The sequence below is a fragment of the Anopheles arabiensis genome, chromosome 2 (assembly GCF_016920715.1).
Source record: "Anopheles arabiensis isolate DONGOLA chromosome 2, AaraD3, whole genome shotgun sequence".
NCBI lineage: Eukaryota > Metazoa > Arthropoda > Insecta > Diptera > Culicidae > Anopheles > Anopheles arabiensis.
The window spans coordinates 17,473,511-17,492,478 of record NC_053517.1 but is presented as its reverse complement, the minus strand read 5'-3'; the positions used below and the strand labels follow the sequence as shown (position 1 = coordinate 17,492,478).

The following is an 18,968-nucleotide window of genomic DNA, read 5'->3' as shown; positions in this document are numbered from 1 at the left end:
CCGTTTCTGTGAGGGGTGGCAGGTGAAACAATCTTGAAGATTATTAAAATCTCTGCATCCCCTTTGCGATGAGCGGCAAATCCGGTCATTGCCACAACCGGTCGTTGCATTGCTGTCCTGTGGATTATACTTTATTTCGACTTGATAGAAATTCGTATGACATTTTATTTTAAAATCTCGGAGCACTTCCGTGCGCTCTCGAACGATGTACGTGTGGGCTAGGTTGAGTGTTTGCCTCCACCAACTCTTCTTTGCCGTTTAATTAAACGCTAAATCTGCTAACGTACCCACCGACTGTACCAGCTTACAATCTACGTACATCCATACGGGGAGGGAGCTAAATGGTTACTAATCTTGACAGTGACAGATTCCTCACATCCCAGGTCGGTTTGTGCGGCTGCCCTAGTGCAACACTTCGAACGGAGTGCCGCGCGAGACGGGTAGCGCTGCCGGATACTGCACGTAGTTGTCCACCCACTCCTGCAGATTTTCATCGTCACGCCGGAACGGGTAGGTGCCGAGCGTGATCGGTATCCGGATAGCTTCCTGGCGCTCCATCAAGTTCGGCTCGACCAGCACCTGAGATGATGAACACAATGGATTGTATGAGTTGTTGGGACGCTGGTGGTGGTCGTTACATCAACAGCAATCTATTATTTAACTAACAACATAGTTGAGAGAGTAATTTACGTAAATTGATAAAAGCAACAAGTTTTCTGGACTTTCTAGTTCAATTATACGAAACACTAATGCTAACATTAATGCATGGTAATAGTTACTAGAAGCTGATGGGAATATGGGGAGGTTTTTGGGGTAACTTAGGATGACAATAGGTGAATTAGAGTTTGGAAGATTTGGAGAAATAATTGAAGGTACATGCAATCAAATGCCTTTACTGCAACCAAATGATAGAAAACTGTTCCCAGCATCTGTGGTAAAAGAACATCGTTTTTTGCTGTAAATTCATCCATTTCAATCTCCAAAAGCACATCGCATGCACAAGGCGAAACGATTTTATATTGTTATTACGTTGTTTTTGACTAAAAAATGGGATAGAAGCAGCGGTTACCACGCAGCAGTTATAAGTCTATTCTTCCCATCTATTCCACAATATTGTAGTACAGCTGTTGCCACGGGTGCCAAGGGAAGTCCACAATAGTGCAAGTTATAATACAATTTATCCATTTAACTTTGATAACTTTTAAATCTCCTTTCGTTAAGAAAATACTAACTGCATATAATACAATTTTCACAGCTTTCTGTTATTGATCTTGTTAATTTCCTATCAATAAAGTAAAAGAAAACTAATTTTAATTTAAATAGTCATACCAATACCCTATTTCACTCTTAGAAAAATCATCACGGGCCACATATTGGGCTCTTGAGCACCACTTTGGAGACCCCTGGTATAGACTCAAGATGCTAATGGCGGGTAAGTAAACATAGCCAAACCGATTCGGACCGTCTGTGGCGTAGTATACTTACACACACGCTGTACTGCACCTTGATCAGGTGGCAACCGAGCAGATTGGTGGGCGGCAGTGGCGGCACCGTCAGATGCCCATTCTGCAGCACGTCGCGTCCACCGGACTTTATTTTATCACGCACAACCGCATCCAGCTCACGGCGCTCCTGGTGCACCAGCTTACCATGCACAAAGTATTTTACCGTCTAGGGTTTTCGAGGCAAATGAAGAGAAGCAAGGAAGAGAAGAGAAAGAAACATTACAACGGCAGTACTATTCCATCCGTCGCGTACAAACGTGACCTTCCCTATTCCTGCCCTGACGGGCTCGAGGGTTACTTGGATCAGATTTGTACGAGTCTTGCACGAACAGTCCAGACTAACAATTTTAAGCCTTGGCCATTCGTGATCAACAGTTAATTCATCCATTACAGCGGTTTTTGATATCATCTTATAAAGTAGGCATACTTTCTGGACTCTGTGTGACATTAAGTGAACCTTGAATGCTTTGTTTGTGCTTTAACAGATTGTCACACAACGTCACAGAGTGTCCAGAAAGTGTGCTAAAACTATCAGAAAAGCTTAAAACCCCTGTATTACTGCTTTGGCACTTACGGCACAGTCAGTAAGTCAGTAAGTTTGTAAGCTATGTGAGACAAATTTAATTCTGAAACAAAACTGCTTCTAAATCTTACCACCATTCTGTAAAACGGTTTGCAACAACCGCCAAAAACCCTAACACAGCACAATGAAATAATTGTGTATGGTTAAAATGATTCTCCAGCCGCGCGTCGATGAACAAAAATGTCCAAACTTTAATACCCGTTTTGACCATATAACGTGACAACTCAAACCCGTATGCATGGCCCCCAAGCAAACCTACTAACCAACGCTTGGAGTGCGTGGGACGAACAACCTTACCTCGATGAGTGCATACTTGAGCAGCTTCACGGTCACATTCGTACGGTTGTGAACCTCGCCGGTAAGCAGAATGCTCTCGCCCGGCACGTACGCCCGCTTGTCCAGGCCCACGTTGCAGCGCACCGTGCCGCCAATGTAACCGACGCCTACGCGATGATCGACGTTCGCCTCAAGCGGGCTCTAGCAGGCGAAACACAATAGCAGCAAGCGGGAATTAGCGACTTTCCGTTTACGTGTACCAACCATGACCAACACACGCACACACATACACACACAACTTACGCTCATGATCGGCACCTCCAGGTTTAAATCGATGGGATTCAGCACGATGAACACCTGCTGGTTTTTGTGCGTGATGCCGGACGTTTCCTGCAGGCTGGTCTTGCAATAGTACTGCACCCAACCGTGCCGGCCGAGAAAGGTGGACGGGAGCGAGACGGGCAGCCCCAGCTTGAACGGGAAGCAGTGAATGCCGGGCGACAGCAGGATCGGCTTGTTGTCGAAATCGTCCAGCAGCTTCATGCGGAAGTCGATGTAGTTTTCCTTATCGTACGACTTGTCACGCCGCCCCTTCGGCACGTGCACGGTACACTCACCCAGCACGTGAAAGTGCAGCCCGAGGACGGCGGTGTCGGCCTGCGTTTCGAGCAGCACTCGCCCGGACAGTACCTGGCCGGGAAGGTACAGCAGGGCGCCACGGTCGAGGATGATTTGGAATTTGGTCAACTTTTTCGACATCGTCGTCGTCGGGATGTTGGATGTTTCGGCGGGATACGGCTCGACGGGATACGGCGACGATGGTTCGTGCTCCTATAGCTCCCACTACTCCACCCAATAAAAACACCAACAATAACAACAAGCGTAACACGTCTGTTACGAATCTCCGAACCAGCAGAAACAGACGGCGGAACTTTTTAAACGCACGCTGTTTCTTGGACGAATCTGAATCCGAACTGAAATGAAACGCACGTCATGGTGCTGCTCGGCTCTGATGAGAATTCTGAACGGCAGCGGCGGTGGGCGTTCACGGCTCAGCTGATGCTGCCTACCTGTGCGAGCCGCGACCGGGTGCCGTCGGCTGGAATAATCTAAATGAGAAAATAGCAATAGAAGAGTGAAGAGTTTAATTCATTCCTACCGCCACCACGACCGACCGACCGACCGTTGGGATCCTGGGTTAATAAGGTGTAGTAATTAAAAAGCTACTGGCGGTTGCTAATCATGCCAAATGGATTTTATTCCCCTGTCGAAACGATTCCACTTCCTCTGCTTTCGAATTGCTGCTGAGTACGGATTTTACAATGTCCGATATCCACTGCTAAATTGAGTGAGTTTGGATTGAAGGTGCGATTAAGATTAACGCACCCGTGAAGGTTGATTCATTTTTTTTTGTGTTTCGTCCCTTACCGATCTGCTCTTAAGAACACGTTCTTGAATTCATTTAAAAATTTGAATTTAGCTTCACCAATAGCGTACATTTCAATGAATGAATTGCAATCGTTTATTATGCTGATTGGAGTTTGGTACGAGAATCTACATACTTTTGATGGCTAAGACAGCTTTCCATTGTGTTATCGTATAGTCAAGGGTATTTTTTGTAAACAGCACTGTATATGCACATATTTCTACAGTTTGAAAAATTTCAACAATTTTATCAATGTTTAACGTTTTAGGGTAAGCTGGATAGTTTATTAGTCCACAAAATTGTGATTCATTTCCTTTTTGGAACATCTTTCCCACCGATAGAAATACTCCATCCGTAGGCTGACCAGATGTTCCGTTTTTTTAAAAGTTGATGTCCCGTCATATACGTGAAGGTTGAAATTTTCACAATATTTCAGATTTCATTCAAAAATTAAAAAAAATGGCGCAAACATCTTAGTCGCTGCAGATATATTGAATCACTTGTTGTGATGGCAAACATTTGCAGCACATTCTGCAGCTAGGCGTTTTTATCGAAAAAGTTCCGATTTTTTAACCCTAAGTTGATGTACTATCGTAAATGTGAGCATTCCATATTTGTCTAATGGACATTGAATACATAAATTATTGTTTTGGAGATTAAGAATTGATAAACGACAATAAGTTTCACTTACAGATCGTTGCGTCTGCGTTCGGCGAACTTAGCTCATTTCCAAATTTATAAATAAAATTCAAGCAGTTCGCGATGCTCGCGCACGCTGCATGTGTGAACGCAACACGAACTTTGTCGGTTACACGTCCAAATCAAAAATCAAAAACTTTGTAAAAACAAGGTAATTATAAATTGTTTTGATTAATAAAAATGTTTTCAACACTAGTAAACAATGTTAAGTAACACATTTTAATCACTTATAACATCTAACATTTATTGTTAGGCCACAAGTCGTTTTAACTTTCAAATTCGCGAGTGCGTCGAGAGATCATGCTTATTTCGGTATTTGGAGCTACAGCCGGACTGAGCTACGTTCGTCGAACGTGCGAATTGTCACATTCGTCCGGTGTGAAAGAACTCTAAAGTAAAGAAAACAAGTCGACAGAGTACAACTGTGACTCCATTCCATTGCCTGTGAAAATCAAATATCCATAGAAAAAAAAGAAAACTTCTAAGCTTCTCTGGTTTGCTCAATAGATGGCGCTTCTAGTACTCATTGATCAGATAAACGAGTATCAACATCATCGATCAATAGTCAATTCTCATTCTATATGATAGTTCATATAGAAATTTAGTATTTAAACAATAGTATTGCCGTTGTAGTTCTAGCGATTCAAAACTTCAATGCGAAACCGTACCACAGTACAAAACGTAGATGAAAGCTGTCAAAGTGAGGAAAGCTGGTTGCGTATTAACATCGAAACGATGAGGGCAACGATAGTAATTAAGCAAATTTTCAATGTCACGAAAAAATCTAGGGAAAATTTTCAATTCAATCGGTAACCGGGTCCAGGAAAAGGTGAGGGGTGAATTTGTAAACAAAACATCTCACAATATAACTCACCCTAGATACTAAGAAAATACTTAACAACATTGATTATATGTAGTATTGATTTATTCAATAATTTTTGTTCATACTTATTTTTTTATTTACCTTCTTTTAAATCATAAAATAATAAAAAAAACTCAGCAAAATTTTATGCTTCGTAATTGAACAAAAAATCATGATCTAGAAATACTCAAATATTATCATTTTTATTAAAAATCATTCGCAGTAAGAGAGTGTTGTGGTGCTCTTCAGATGCTGAAAAGACGCAGAAACTTATTTTTACACCTAGTATTAACGCCTTTTTTAAACCCTTGTCGATGCTTGGGCTTCTTACGTCAATCGATGACGCGCGACGGAACGTCAAACTCGATAAACGTCATTCGGTGCGAAAACTTTCGTTCCAAAACAAATCCGAACTTACCCCGAGCAGTTAGTTGTTGTTCTGTTTCTCTATGAGATTAACGCTGCTGAGAAGGATGTCGTTCGTAGATCTTGCGTGTAAGTAGCTGCAGATTTTGTGCTTTAAATGAAAAAAGCCAATGCTTGTTTTCTAATTGATGCGCTTTTCCATTCTAGCGCTCAGAATCAAGTACAAATCGGAGAAGGAGATCTTTCTAGAATCAAGCATCGAGCGAAAGGAACCGATAAGCCTATTTCGCAAGTGGATGCAAGATGCCGTCGAAACTCCAGAAATCATCGAACCGAACGCTATGTGCTTGGCAACAGCAACAAAGTAAGAGAACAATTGAAAATCGTACATTCGCTTATCTCACTCGTGGGTTCGTGTCTGTGGTTACGATGCGATAGACTGATAACGTTATTCTCGCCACTCTTCTTCGCCGCAAACGCAGGGATGCTGTACCGTCGGCACGGTTTGTGCTGCTGAAAGATGTTACCGAGGAAGGCTTTACATTCTTTACCAACTACGAAAGCCGCAAGGCGGACGAGCTGGCCGAAAATCCCAACGTGGCCCTTGCCTTCTACTGGCTACCGTTGAGACGGTCCGTCCGCATCGAGGGCACGGCCGAGCGTATATCGCGCGAAGCGTCGGAAACCTATTTTCATCAGCGGCCGCGCGCCAGCCAAATCGGTGCCCTGGCCAGCCCGCAGAGCCAACCGATACCGAGCCGGGAGTTTTTGGACAAAAAGGAAAAGGCCATCAAAGAGGAGCTCGGACCGGACACGGAAGTGCCCCTGCCGAACTGGGGCGGCTATATGGTACGCCCGAAAGCGATCGAATTTTGGCAGGGACAGACAAACCGTCTGCACGATCGCATCCGGTTCCGTAAGGCGCTTAAGGAGGGCGAAGCTGTCGATGGAACGCTGCTGCACCAAGGTGAGGAAGGGTGGGTGTACGAACGGCTGGCACCATAGACAGCCGGAACTGGTTGACCGCAGTCTAGCGACGGCAGTCTAGAGAAAGCAAAAGTCTTCCAACGATCGATAAGAAATACCTGTGCCACTTAGTGGTGTCCTGCATTTTTGTTTTCGGATATTTTGTAAGCAGGAAAAATCAACAACCTCACTGAACTACACACGCATTTTGGTTTCCGGAACAATGTTAAACCGGGGTTTCTTTGTTTGTTAGTTTGCTTGTAAGGATTCCTGTTCGACCAGTGGGTAGGGAAAACAAGTCTGTGTTTGACATCGCTTATTTAAATTACAATAAAACCTGTGGGTTTGCTGCAAATCCTCGCTCGGAACGCTTCTGTTGTATGTCTGTCCTCTGCTCTGTGTAAAGGATGTAACAGTGTTAAATCTCGGGAACAAGTAATATCCCATTCGAATAAGTAGGAGCGGTAAAACCGTCTACAACAGAGGCGAGATGTTGTTTGAAGGGTTTGTGGGTTTCGGTGCAGGAATTCACCCTCGCACTAATGCCATTCTCATTCTGCAGAGGCTGTGGTACTATATATGCCGATTTTGCAATCATTTTCACTTTACCAATTGGGTAGAAAATTAAACTATCTTTTTTTTTAAGGGAGAAGGCGCACTGCACCCCTCAGTAAACTTGTATGAATGAGTAAAAAAGTCGCTTACTTTACTTTTGTATTATTCGTTTTTCGTGTGTCGTATGACACATTGTTTTCTTTCAAATAATTCCCAAAACGAACCACTTTAGAATGTGGGAGAGATGTGTGTAAGTGTTTGAAGATTGCTGCTTCCAATCTGGCAATTTTGTTTTTGCTCGAAAAAGGTGGGTATAAAGATTTAAAGAATGCAAAATATCACAGATGTACATTCGTGAAGAAAACTTTCATTTTTGTTCTATTCGTTTTTGTTATGAGTGCAGGTAGCGGTAAAGATTGGTACAAAATGCAAGTAAGGAAGCTTCGCTGCATGTATGGAACGTTGCATCAGCGCAAGTTACTTTAAACAACGTAGCAAAACAAGATCCATTTTATGCTATTATTAATCAATCAGAGTGCATGGCGGTTAATTGTACGAAATGTGTGCTTTGTAAGGATTTGTGTTTGTCGTATTTAACAGCAGCAGCTGCTCGTATTACATTACATTTTACATACGGATACTTATATATGTGCACTAACACAATCACACACGCACACACCGTTGTGTAAACCTACTCCTACTCGCTACCTCTAAACAGTATGCTGCTCATCTCAATATAGGGAAATGGAATAACCATTGTAATAAACCACGTCTATTTTAGTTTGTTTGAGATCTTCTTGATGTTTGCTATGTTTTTAAATCAAATAAACATAAAACAAAGCCAATTCAAATTTTACTAAATGGATGTGGCTAATCTTAACTGAATTTGTGATTTTTAAACAATAATCAAATAACCTTTAACTCTTTCGTCTAAAAGGCACGACTCAAGGAGACCCATATAAATTCAAAAAGAGAGACTATTAGCAATTTGTTTAAAATTAAAATACGCAAGATTAGGGGAATAAAACGCCAAACTTGTCATTGCGCTACAGCACGCAAAAGCAAAAAGCAAATAAAGTATTATAATTCAACAATTGTACTAATAAACCGATATTATTTGCTCGCAAAATTAATATTGCATAGAAACTTATAGAACTTATTGATAAGAAAAGCTCAATTTTACAAAGTCTGCGTCAAACATACCACAAATTGCGGATACACTTCTAAGAACATGAATAGAACTAACCATGTGGTGTTAACGTACTGTCCAACTGTGTAAACCATATTAATTTGATGTGGAAATTTTTGAAAAGAGAGTTGAAATACTTTTTCTTAAAAAAATAAAAACTAAGAACATTTTAGAATACAGTGGGATGCCATTTATCCGGTTGTCCGAATATCCGTGTGTCTCAGAAACGACAGCTCAACAAAAAGGTGACCTAATGTGCTGCGCGGAAGGTTTTAATAAACCGCTATTACAATTAATAGTACAGTGGAGTGCCGTTTTTCCGGGTACCTTTTATCCGGTTATCCGTTTATCCGTGCTGTTGAAAACTGACAGTTCAATACCTAGATGACATTGCGTGCTGACGAGGATATTTGAAATAGCGGTTACCAGAACATTTTGTCATAACAAAATACGCTATAATTCATAGCACATTGCAAATATTCTCTTCAAAAAACATGAAGTTTATAAAACTAGCTAGGTTTTATTAAAAAATAATATTAACTTCAAAAACAAACCATGATTTTGTGATAAAATAAATACTTTCACTCATTATCCGTGTTATTCGCTTATCCGGGCGAGGTCAAGTCCCGAGAAGCCCGGATAAACGGCGCTCCACTGTATAACGAAATCCAATAAAATTAATGAACATTTTCAAATGTTTTGCTTAAACTTAAACTTAATACATTTTTGCAAAACATGATGGAACTTATACGAATTCGTGTATGAACAACACACCTGGGTCTATCATCCATGTTATTCAAGTATCCGAGCGAGGTCAAGTCCCGAGGAGCTCGGATAAACCGCGTCCCACTGTATACTGTAAAATCTCATTTTACAAAACTGTTTTTAGTTATTCGTTTAACCATGTCCGGTGTCCGCTGTGTTATAGCAGTAACTTGATTGCATTAATTCTCATGAGAGTGTTTCTATGGTTGTGTGTGTGTATGTGTGGTAATGTGTACACCTTTTGGTTGGTTAATTACCCGTAGTACTCGACTGCGTTGTTGGTTGCGTTTTACAATTAGACCGAAACATAATGACGACAACAACGATGAGAAACGACACATTGATTACATTAATTCATTTCCATCTTTCTGCCTCATTCCAACTCTCTACGCCCCTCACACAGCCTTCCACTGTTAGTATTGTTGATGCGTTTTATGTGGCCAGGAATGAGTATTGGGGGGGGGGGGCAGAGGGTTCAGAATCGTTATAAAACTTTGATTGTGCTTGGATTTGATTATAATGTTTAACGTTTTGGTTTGTCACTTTTTGGTATTTGGTTCACTTGCTCTTCTGCTCATTGGTCTTTACAGGCGAAATGGTGAAACAAATCAGCGGCAATCGAGCACTATTGGTCTGGTACGTTTGCAGGTATCTCGTCATTAAGACGCGACGAGAGAAAGAGAGAGAGGGAGAGAGAGAAAGCGAGCAATTGGTCCTTAGTTTTTTTGTTTGGAAATAGTATATAGCAGCATGAGTTTAACACGATTACCTATTGCTTGCAGATTATGGTGCTGATCATACGCTTATTCTGTTATGAATAGAAGCATCCGTCATTGGGAAAGTATGATTTGTTTCACCATTTTAAGCAGATTCAAGAAGGTTAGGCTCTACGCTTGCTTATATGCCGTTCATTTTGCTGACACTGTGTCCCCGTCCTTCTCTGAAACTCCACCAAACAGTCACTTCACCCATACCGGCTAAAATCTAACAATTAATTAGCTAACCATAAAACATTGATCAAACCACATCATCGCTTACATTCTCTCACCATCAATCGTCTCCAATACATTGTCCACCAACTTGTCATACACATTGTAGGCGACGCCTTCAAACTAAACCAAACCGATCAACAACAGCATCAAAAAGACCATGGTGATCAAGGGATGATCGCGGATAGCAGGGGCGGTCCTGTGTTTCATTGCTTCACAGCAGTGTGTACGGTGTTGCTTCCGCTCTAACCGTTCTCGGAATGTGCAGACTTGCCACCAGATTGCATACAGTTTACAATTACAGCTACAATGATACAATTAATGCCACCAGGGCAGAGGGTTACAATTTTGGTTGTGCATGTACTGCTAATTATATACCGATGCGTTATTTAGTCGCCTATTAGTCAAAAATGTCATACATTATTGCATCGAAATCATTCCCCAGCTTTGTTCCGTTCCAGCTTTACTCTTCAGATTGTTGTGATAATGCAACAAACCTTAAATTTTGCTTTTCGTCCAATTAGTTACGCTAATTTTCGTAATATTATAAGGGGAAGGAGTGGGAACATAAATTTAATGATACAGATGACACTATCGATTGCGTTGAAACTGATCCATAATATTGCTCATAATAGTTTTTTTTTGTCCACTACTACGGGCTCATACGGCGGTGACCGTCAACGCCATGTAGCGAGTGTATTGCTATGCTAGTAATGGTAATCGTTATGGCCTCTTGTGTTTGCTACAAACAGCAGTACGATCATGCTAGATCACACTGATATGTAGAGTGTTGTAGAGCAAAGATCTGCACGTTTCCTTTATCGCTTGTTTCTATTGCAATGTACTTTATGAAATGTTAAAAACTAAAACAAAACCAGAAAAGTAATGTACAAAAGGTGCCACGCTGAATCAACGCTATTCCGAAAACTGATCACGCACCCCACTCGAATGATTGTTCTTGCTTACAATACAGGGTAGCGAACACTCCGCTACTACATTACACCACTTCTTGTGTCAATATTTAAAGGAAGAATGAAACATTCTCTTTGTCTTACTGTTCGATTTCCTTTGCTTTGTTTTGCAAAACAAATTCAAAATAGTGATTAAAAGTTGAATGCATTGTTTCTCGTTCCTTGTTTCATTTTCTTTATGTATGATTTGTGTAGACTTCACAATGTATGATGTATGATTAACTTGTATGCCTTGCGCTACCGGATATCACACTACCAGAGGGAGATACAATACTCTAACACACTTAATGCGAAACAGTAAATGATCAACATCTATCTGTTCCATTTTTGCCTAACAAATTTGCCAATATCAGTATCAAGGATGTTTGAGGGTTTTGTTTTGTTTAAAGGATTTTAAATAGTTATTACTTATTTGTTGCTTTTTTTATAGGATCAATTGTTTAAATTGTTACCTTTAATCGCAGATTTTCGTATTTTTTTCACATAATTGAAACATATACCTTAATTCATAGGCATTATAGGTGTAACCATTCCCTTTCTAAATCTCTCTCTCTCTCTCTCTATCTCTTTCTCTCGCGCATTTTCTCTCTCTCTCTCTCTCCATTAGCACTGTAGCATTCTTTTTCTCTCTGACTTCACAACTCCCTCTACCGCCCAATCACCATCCTTTCTGTTGAATATCTTTAACGACTAATGACACTTATAAGTAACTTCATACGAGTTTAGGGTTTTGCATAGCAACCGAAATGGCAAAGAGTCTAGCACACCTCGCCTGGAGGAATCAATGACACAATCCACTCGTTATCAGAAATTTGTAGCAAAAACCAAAGGCTTCGATTTTGTCTACTTCGTTTCTTTTTGATGCCTCACGGCAGCATACGTTGTTTTTTTTTTTTGCCAAAACTGGGGGAAATAAGAACAATTGTACGAAAACTAGCTTTACCACCGGCAGGTTTGCTTTGCAAAAATGATCGGTAAAAGGTAAATCTGCTAAACTTGCTAACACTACATTATGTTGGGATTTAATTTCTTCGTAAATTTTACTGTGTGATACTGTGTGTGTGTGTTTTTTTCTTATTCTGATTCTTATCCTGCCTATAATTTCAAACGATCAACTACACATACTACGATTGTCTTTTTCGAATGGAAAACATTCCAATTGCGGAAAGCGTATTTTAGTTTCAATTGAGATTTATAGTTTTTCTTTTTAGCAATAATATTTATATCTAATATATCCTTCGTTATTCGTTATTGCGAATAAGGTTCGTTATTTTTGCTTTCAATCTGCAATTGTGCTCTGTTCTTCGTGTTCATATTTTAGCCTCTATGTTGCTTCTTTTTCTTATTATTTTCTTACATCTTCCTCGCCTATTGCGCTTTTCTCTGAACATTCCCTGTTACACATGTCTTTTCTTACTAGATATATGATATTAACAACAGTACACTTTACCTCTCGATGCCATTTGCAAGGTTTGAATTGCAATCGATCCTACACTACTACCAGTGTCTGCACTAGAAGTCTGCACACTCACCACTCGTCCATCAACACTCGTCCTTCTTAGCCATTCTATTAAAATCTGGTCTTCGGAATACAGTGATAAATTGATTGAGGAATGTTACTACTACTGTCGTTAGCACGCGTATCGTTAGAATTTAATTTCATGATTTGTTTCATTACGCAGTATTTTTGGTTTTTCTTTGTTTCTTTGTTTTCTTTCTAATTGCATAAGGTTGCAGTTTACTTCCTCCCGCATCTTTGTCCCCTTAGCAGCGGTTTCGATTGGTCAGATTGTTCTGGTTGTTTGTTTTGTCTCCCGAGCGGGAATTAATTAATATCGGTAATTTTTCTGCCAATCTTGAAGAGTCATTACGGGTACGGCTTAGCATGGAACATCGTTAGTTGTCCTCTTGCCCGGGACCTTTCGTGCGTCGTGCCTTTTAGGGGGCTGAACCTTACTCGATCCGGCGGGGTTGTATATATGTATATTCTATTAGTTTGTATAAGATTTAGTATATCCTTAAACGATAGTTAGTATATTTAACCATGTAAAGTGTATAATTGGTTGCTTTGATCTGTATTTGGTTTTCTGTTCTTTTTTTTTTATCTGGTTTAAATATTCGATGAGATATAACATTGCCCCTGTCCGGCGCATACCCACATAGACTAACTGCTGACTACTAGACGCACTAGATGCACCGCGCTGTTACGTTGGCCCTTTATCTCAGGCCCAATGTTCGGTCAACCATTTCCTTCTATCGATAGCTTAACTTGTTAACACACCTAACATAGCTAGCACAGGTGCATTACACTGTCGACACGCTGCACATTTAATCAATACCACACAATATTAGTAAACATCCAACAGTACTAAACAGGAACACAAAAAATGGCAAAGACCGCAGGTGAGCCAACTGGTGGAGTTTTTGCTTTTGTTTAATTTGTGCATAAAATCTGTGTGTGTATGTGTGTTTGTAATAGTGATCCTTACAGTATAAGGTGGGAAAGGGAACGCCGAAGACGCCATAGACGTAAAATGGCATGAACATCGGTGACGGTAGGTTCAAGCAACGATTAAAGGGAGGAAACTAAATCACACACAATCAACAGCCCCAATAGTTTACACTTAACCTAGTTATATCTATATATATATATACATACATATAAGTCTATACGATGTGTATAACTGTTAGTGTGGGTATAACGAGATCGTTTGTTTACTTATTCCTTATAGATGTATATAATATGCTGATATATTGATAGGCTTCCATTTAACACAAAACATGCCTCATTTCTGGGCTTCTTTCGTGATTTCTTTTACCTTTACAGCAACAAGTTTTGCAAAGGATTGGAAATGGAAAATTGGGAGGAAAACAGCTCTACCATGCTGCCATTGCTAATGATAAATGCGGCCGCCGGAAGATATAAGATACTAACACTGTCTGCACTCATCAGTCGATGCAGCAGTTCTTCTTTTCATTTTTTCGTTTGGCCTTACAAGCTAAACTCTTACGTTTAACGATGCTTACGATAGATTACGATGCGCTTGCTACTAAACACGACAGATAACAAAGTCTTTCAGTTGCTTTTATCGAAGTTTTAGTTATGTCTTCAAGTTTTTTTGTTGTTGTTAGATATATCTTCTTCTGCTCCTTTTCGATTGTGTCCCACTAGTTGTGGTTGCTTAAGAATGGTCATAAATTAAGGTTTCGATTTGTTTCGTTGATGTAGCGCGATGTTCCTTAGCTTGGCTCACTACAAGGGGTTAAGCCATGAGCGGCGATTGAGAGAAAGCCCAACCTATCGTCCACTGGTGACATCTATCCTGCTCCAAGATCTTTGATCGCCTGCAAAATGCGCTTCACATGGCCCACCTTGGTCACGCCCAGGTCCTTCAGATCGCGGCGCGCCAGCGTTAGCAGCTCCTTGCCGCGTATGTCGTTCTTGATGAAGCTGTCCACGTACTCGGCCAGCTGCATCGCCTCCAGCCAGGTGACGACCTCACCCACCCCCCAGTTGCTGACGGTTTCGCGCGACGTAGTGCCGGCCGCTTTCGGGCCGGCACCGCTCAGGGCGGGGCTGTGGTGCGAGCTGTGCCCGCTGCGGAACCGCAACCAGAACGGTTTCTGCTTCTTGCGATGATCGATCTCCTCGTTCGGGGCTAGCACGTTCAGATACACCTTCGTTTCGCCCGTATCGGACGACTGCTGCAGCGAGCACTTGCCCAGCTCCATCTCCATGTTGGCGAGCGACACGCTCAGCTTGGTTTCCAGATCTTCGCGCAGTATCAGGCTGTGGCTGCGCTCGCGCAACAGCTCGCACGTGTCCTCGTACAGCTGCCGGGCGCAACGAACCTGCGCAGGGAAGAAGGCACGAAAAGAAAGACCGTCTGGTACAAACCATTGGAGGTAGCTGCTTGCTTTCCTTAACCTTACCAACTGGGTCAGCTGTCGGCGAAGGTTTGGTCCCTCGATGATTTTGCCCCCCGGGTGGATCGACTCCAGCGCGTCCGCCGTCTTCGACGCCACCACGTACAGGTTCGGCTGCAGCGATGGGTGCGAGATGATCAGAAACTTCACCCACTTCACGAGCGTGCTGACGCACTCGATAAAGTTCAGCAGCAGGTACGTCTCGCGCTCGGAGAACATGTCCTCAGACGGCGCAACGTGATGCTCGGACGCGGTCGACGGTTGCTCCCGCGCGATGCTGATGCTGTGCTGGCGCTGCTTCTCCTGCCAGCTCTTCAGCGACACCTCCAGGCTGCGGTTGCGGCACAGCATCTGCACCCGGTTCTTGTGTATGATGCGTATCATGCCGGGCGGCTGCAGCCACGCCTCACCGTCCACCTGTATCGGCACGCACTCTTCGCCTGCACAGATGCGCCAAATAGCAAGAAAAAATATAAACAGTAGTGTTGTTACCAAACTCAGTACAAGCTTCACCAGCGAAGTCTCCACCTACCAAGGATGTTGATCTGCACGCTCTGGCACTGGGCTATCCGGTGGTGCTGCAGGTTGATAAGCCGCGAGGCGGCCATCTGCACCGAGCCGAACACGGCCACCACCTCCAGGATGCGGTCGTCGAAGCTCTGCGCCAGGAAGCAGTCGTCCTCCTTCTTGCTGCCCCAGAAGTTCGTACCGCCCATGAAGCTCGGTATGTTCAGCACCACAATGCCCTGCAGCGACGGCAGCGGGATGCGCTGCCCGTCGCACTCGAGCTGCACCTTCTGCTCGAGGTTTTTGTACGTCTTCTGCAGCCACTGCTTCGAGCCGAGCACGCCGTACCACATGTAGTTCTTGGCCCGCGACCGGCACTTCTCCGGGTGCTCCTCGCGCTTGTTGTGGAAGTCGAGCGAAATCTTCGCATCGATACCGATGCCGAAGTAGTTGTTCATGACCGCCTTCTCGTAGTACCCCTCCAGCAGCGTTTCGTCCGGATCCATCAGCGGGCTAACCGCGGCACACAGCGTGTCTGCGTTCGCCAGCAAGCACTTCGATATGAAGCCCGTACCGGTGCTTACGTCTGCAATGGAAAAAAGGGGTGGAATTGTATAACGTGCGTACCTTAACAACGTCAACGACTACCATCCCTCCCCGTTGCCATACTTACTCGGCCAGGACGGCAACCGGACGAGCGGATTGATGATGGGCAGCTTCTTCACGCGCTCCTCCTTTTCCTCCTTCTTTCTCTCTTCCGCATCCTTGTCCGTCCCGAACAGGCCCAGGTTGGAGCTGAAGATGTTGCTCTTCGAGCTGCCCAAACCCTCCGGCTTGAACAGCAGGCTGCCGCTGCTGATGCGCCGTGACGCGGCCGGCGAGCAGTTCAGGAAGCGGATGTGCTCCGAGTCGAACCCGAGCAGGTTCGGGTTGTTGTTCGAGTGGCGCCGATTGATGTCGATTTCGCGCGGCGCCAGCAGGTTCGGCGTATGCTCCGAGTGGCGCCGTATGTCCGGCACGCGCAGCGACCGCAGCTCGTCGCTGATGGCCGGCGAGGGCGGCTCCACCACCACGTTGATCGTGGGAATGCACGGCAGCTGGAAGCTTTTCTCGCTACGGTCGTCCTTCTCGTGCTCATCGTCCCGCCCGAGCAAACTCTCGTCCCCGTCCTCATCCTCTTCCTCCTTCTCTTCATCCTCCTCTTCCTCCTCCTCTTCCTCCTCTTCCTCCTCATCGTCTTCCTCGCCCTCTTCATCGTCATCCGCGTGGGCGCGATGCTGCGGCCGCGACTCCTCGTTCTCGCTCAACGACCGCTCGCCGAGCTCATCGTCCGGCAGGCTTCCGTCCTCATCTTCCGCGTTCGCCGCCGACACCAGCTTCCGGTACTCGAAGCCGGACGACCGCACGGTGTCCGTCTCAGACACGGACACGTCGGACGGGGAACCGTGCACCGGCAGCAGGTTGCGCGCAAAGCTTTTGATGTTTTCGTACTCGTTCTCGCCGACCGACAGCCGGTTGGCGTACCGTGGTGGGCCGAGGTTACGCACGGCACCGCCACGGTGCGGACGCTTGAAGCTTTTACGCGCAATGTCGTTGCCCTCGACAAACTTGGCCAGGCTGCAGAACCGTGGTTCCTTCACCTTCTGGTCGTCGCACCGATTGTCGATGTCGAAGACGCGGTTCTCGAACCCGCACTGGTCGAGCTCGACCGGCTCGGACGCGGCGGCGACGGTGCGCTTGCCCTTGAAGCTTCGCCGCTTGGTGTGCTCGAGCGTGCAGAGTGTGGTCGTGTCCTCCGTGATGGTGTTGTCCTGCAGGGCGCCCAGCAAATCCTGCCCCAGCACCGAGCTGATGTCGTCCATTAGGCTTTCGCCGTGCAGGGCTTCCGTCGTGTCGCTCGTTTCCGGCGAATCGATATGGCTGAAGCGATCGTTGTCCAGATCCTGCGAAGGAACGGGATGGTTAGAACCAATCTGTATCGTGGTTGTCGCACACACACACACACACTAACCTGTATAATGTCACCCACATGAACCTGCGAGTTGTTGTCTGATTGTCTGTCCAGTATCTCCGACGTGACGCTACATTCTTCGTTGCTTATTGCTGAAAGAATATCACTGCCATCGCCCGGGACCTCATCGGAGGACGAACGCTCCTGTGAAGATCGAATATTGCCTGGTTAACAAACAAAGCAAAAAAACACCGTTTTCCCACACTCCCACCCCCTTACCGGCATATCTGTATCGATGATGGTAATGTTTTCGCTGAAGTAGATGTTTTCCGGTGGTTTCTCCAGGCTGGGAATGCAGATCGTAGGCACCTGCAGCATGTTGCACGATGCGCCCGCTTTCGCCGACGTTGCCTCGCCCGAACCACCAGCCAGCCCGGCTTTCCCTGCCCCACCGACACCCAGCCGCTGCGCATGGGTACGGTAGTAGTTGCGTTCGTACACTTCGATCGGCTGAAACTGCAGATAGCCGCCGCCGCCGCCTTCGGTGCGATGAGACTGTCCATCACCCCCCAGCTGCTGCTGTTGCTGCTGATGGTGTTGTTCGATTGTTTTCTTGAACGGTTTGAAGCCGAGCCGCTCGAACGCACTGTTCGGATCGAGATCGAACTTGACCGTCTTCGTGTCGGACTCGAACGAAAAGTCGTACGGTGCCGTCGTCGACTGCGAATCGGACGTGGTGGTGGTGGTCGACTTTTGGTTCAGCGTGTCGTCCTGATCCTTGCCCTGGTTGTCGGTCGCCATCTCGGACTCGCCCTCGATCGGCGGCTCCAGAATGCGGTCGGCCAGCTTCGGCTCCGTGTGCACGCTGTTCTCCTCCAGCTCCTCGATGCTCGAGATGCGGTACGACTCCGGGACGCCCGAGCTGCGCCGGCTGCCACCGTCGGCGAACTGTTTCGGGACGGGCAGGTTCAGCGTGCTGAAGAAGTGCTCATCCATCGAGTCGCGCCGCATGTCGGGCAGCGGTGAGATGCAGGTCAGCCGTGACGTCGACACCGACGGCGACATCATGCCGGTGGGCGGTGGTGGCAGCGTGGCCGGCGACGTGTTCACTGAATTATCCGATGAGGAAGCGGTGGCTGCGTTGGAAAAAAAATGGCAAAAGGAAACTTAAATAAAAGCTCAATGCTCAAACGGTCCGAGCAACAGCCGCATCGTCGCAACGCTTACCTCGTAGTGTGTTCATAGGTACCGAAAGGCGCTTCTGTGGTGCGTACGGTATGATCTTTTCGCTCATCTCCACCACTTCATGTATTGCTCGCTTGAGGCTGTTGGCCCGGCATAAAAGTGCCTCCTTTTCCGAACGACGGTCTATTCTACTGATGCGCTCTTTGGAATTCAGTTTGTCTTTCTCGTTTTTCTCTATGGTTTTTC

At 44.9% G+C, this 18,968-nt stretch overlaps 3 protein-coding genes across 3 annotated transcripts in view; 1 reads left to right on the top strand and 2 right to left on the bottom strand.

Moving 5' to 3' along the window:
- Positions 1-145: 145 nt before the first annotated feature.
- LOC120895127 (arrestin domain-containing protein 3-like) lies at positions 146-3,369 on the bottom strand. Its single transcript, XM_040298167.1, has 4 exons — positions 2,668-3,369; positions 2,386-2,565; positions 1,486-1,671; positions 146-579 (listed from the first exon to the last, which is right to left on the bottom strand). The coding sequence occupies exons 1-4, from the start codon at positions 3,121-3,123 to the stop codon at positions 403-405; spliced, it is 999 nt and encodes a 332-aa protein (XP_040154101.1). The 5' UTR covers positions 3,124-3,369; the 3' UTR covers positions 146-402.
- A 2,361-nt stretch (positions 3,370-5,730) lies between these two features.
- LOC120908558 (pyridoxine/pyridoxamine 5'-phosphate oxidase-like) lies at positions 5,731-7,988 on the top strand. The gene is made up of 3 exons (XM_040319707.1): positions 5,731-5,846; positions 5,925-6,081; positions 6,200-7,988. Exons 1-3 carry the CDS (start codon positions 5,801-5,803, stop codon positions 6,720-6,722), a joined length of 726 nt encoding a protein of 241 aa, XP_040175641.1. The 5' UTR covers positions 5,731-5,800; the 3' UTR covers positions 6,723-7,988.
- A 3,339-nt stretch (positions 7,989-11,327) lies between these two features.
- LOC120908557 (diacylglycerol kinase eta) overlaps positions 11,328-18,968 on the bottom strand; it is a 49,091-nt gene continuing 41,450 nt past the window's right edge. The window contains exons 10-16 of the mRNA XM_040319706.1: positions 18,765-18,967; positions 17,817-18,673; positions 17,598-17,741; positions 16,260-17,529; positions 15,612-16,172; positions 15,086-15,519; positions 11,328-15,004 (exon numbers count right to left, since the gene is read on the bottom strand). Of these exons, the coding sequence (XP_040175640.1) occupies positions 14,471-15,004; positions 15,086-15,519; positions 15,612-16,172; positions 16,260-17,529; positions 17,598-17,741; positions 17,817-18,673; positions 18,765-18,967 (4,003 nt within the window). The 3' untranslated portion in view covers positions 11,328-14,470. The remainder of the gene's footprint in view (positions 15,005-15,085; positions 15,520-15,611; positions 16,173-16,259; positions 17,530-17,597; positions 17,742-17,816; positions 18,674-18,764; position 18,968) is intronic.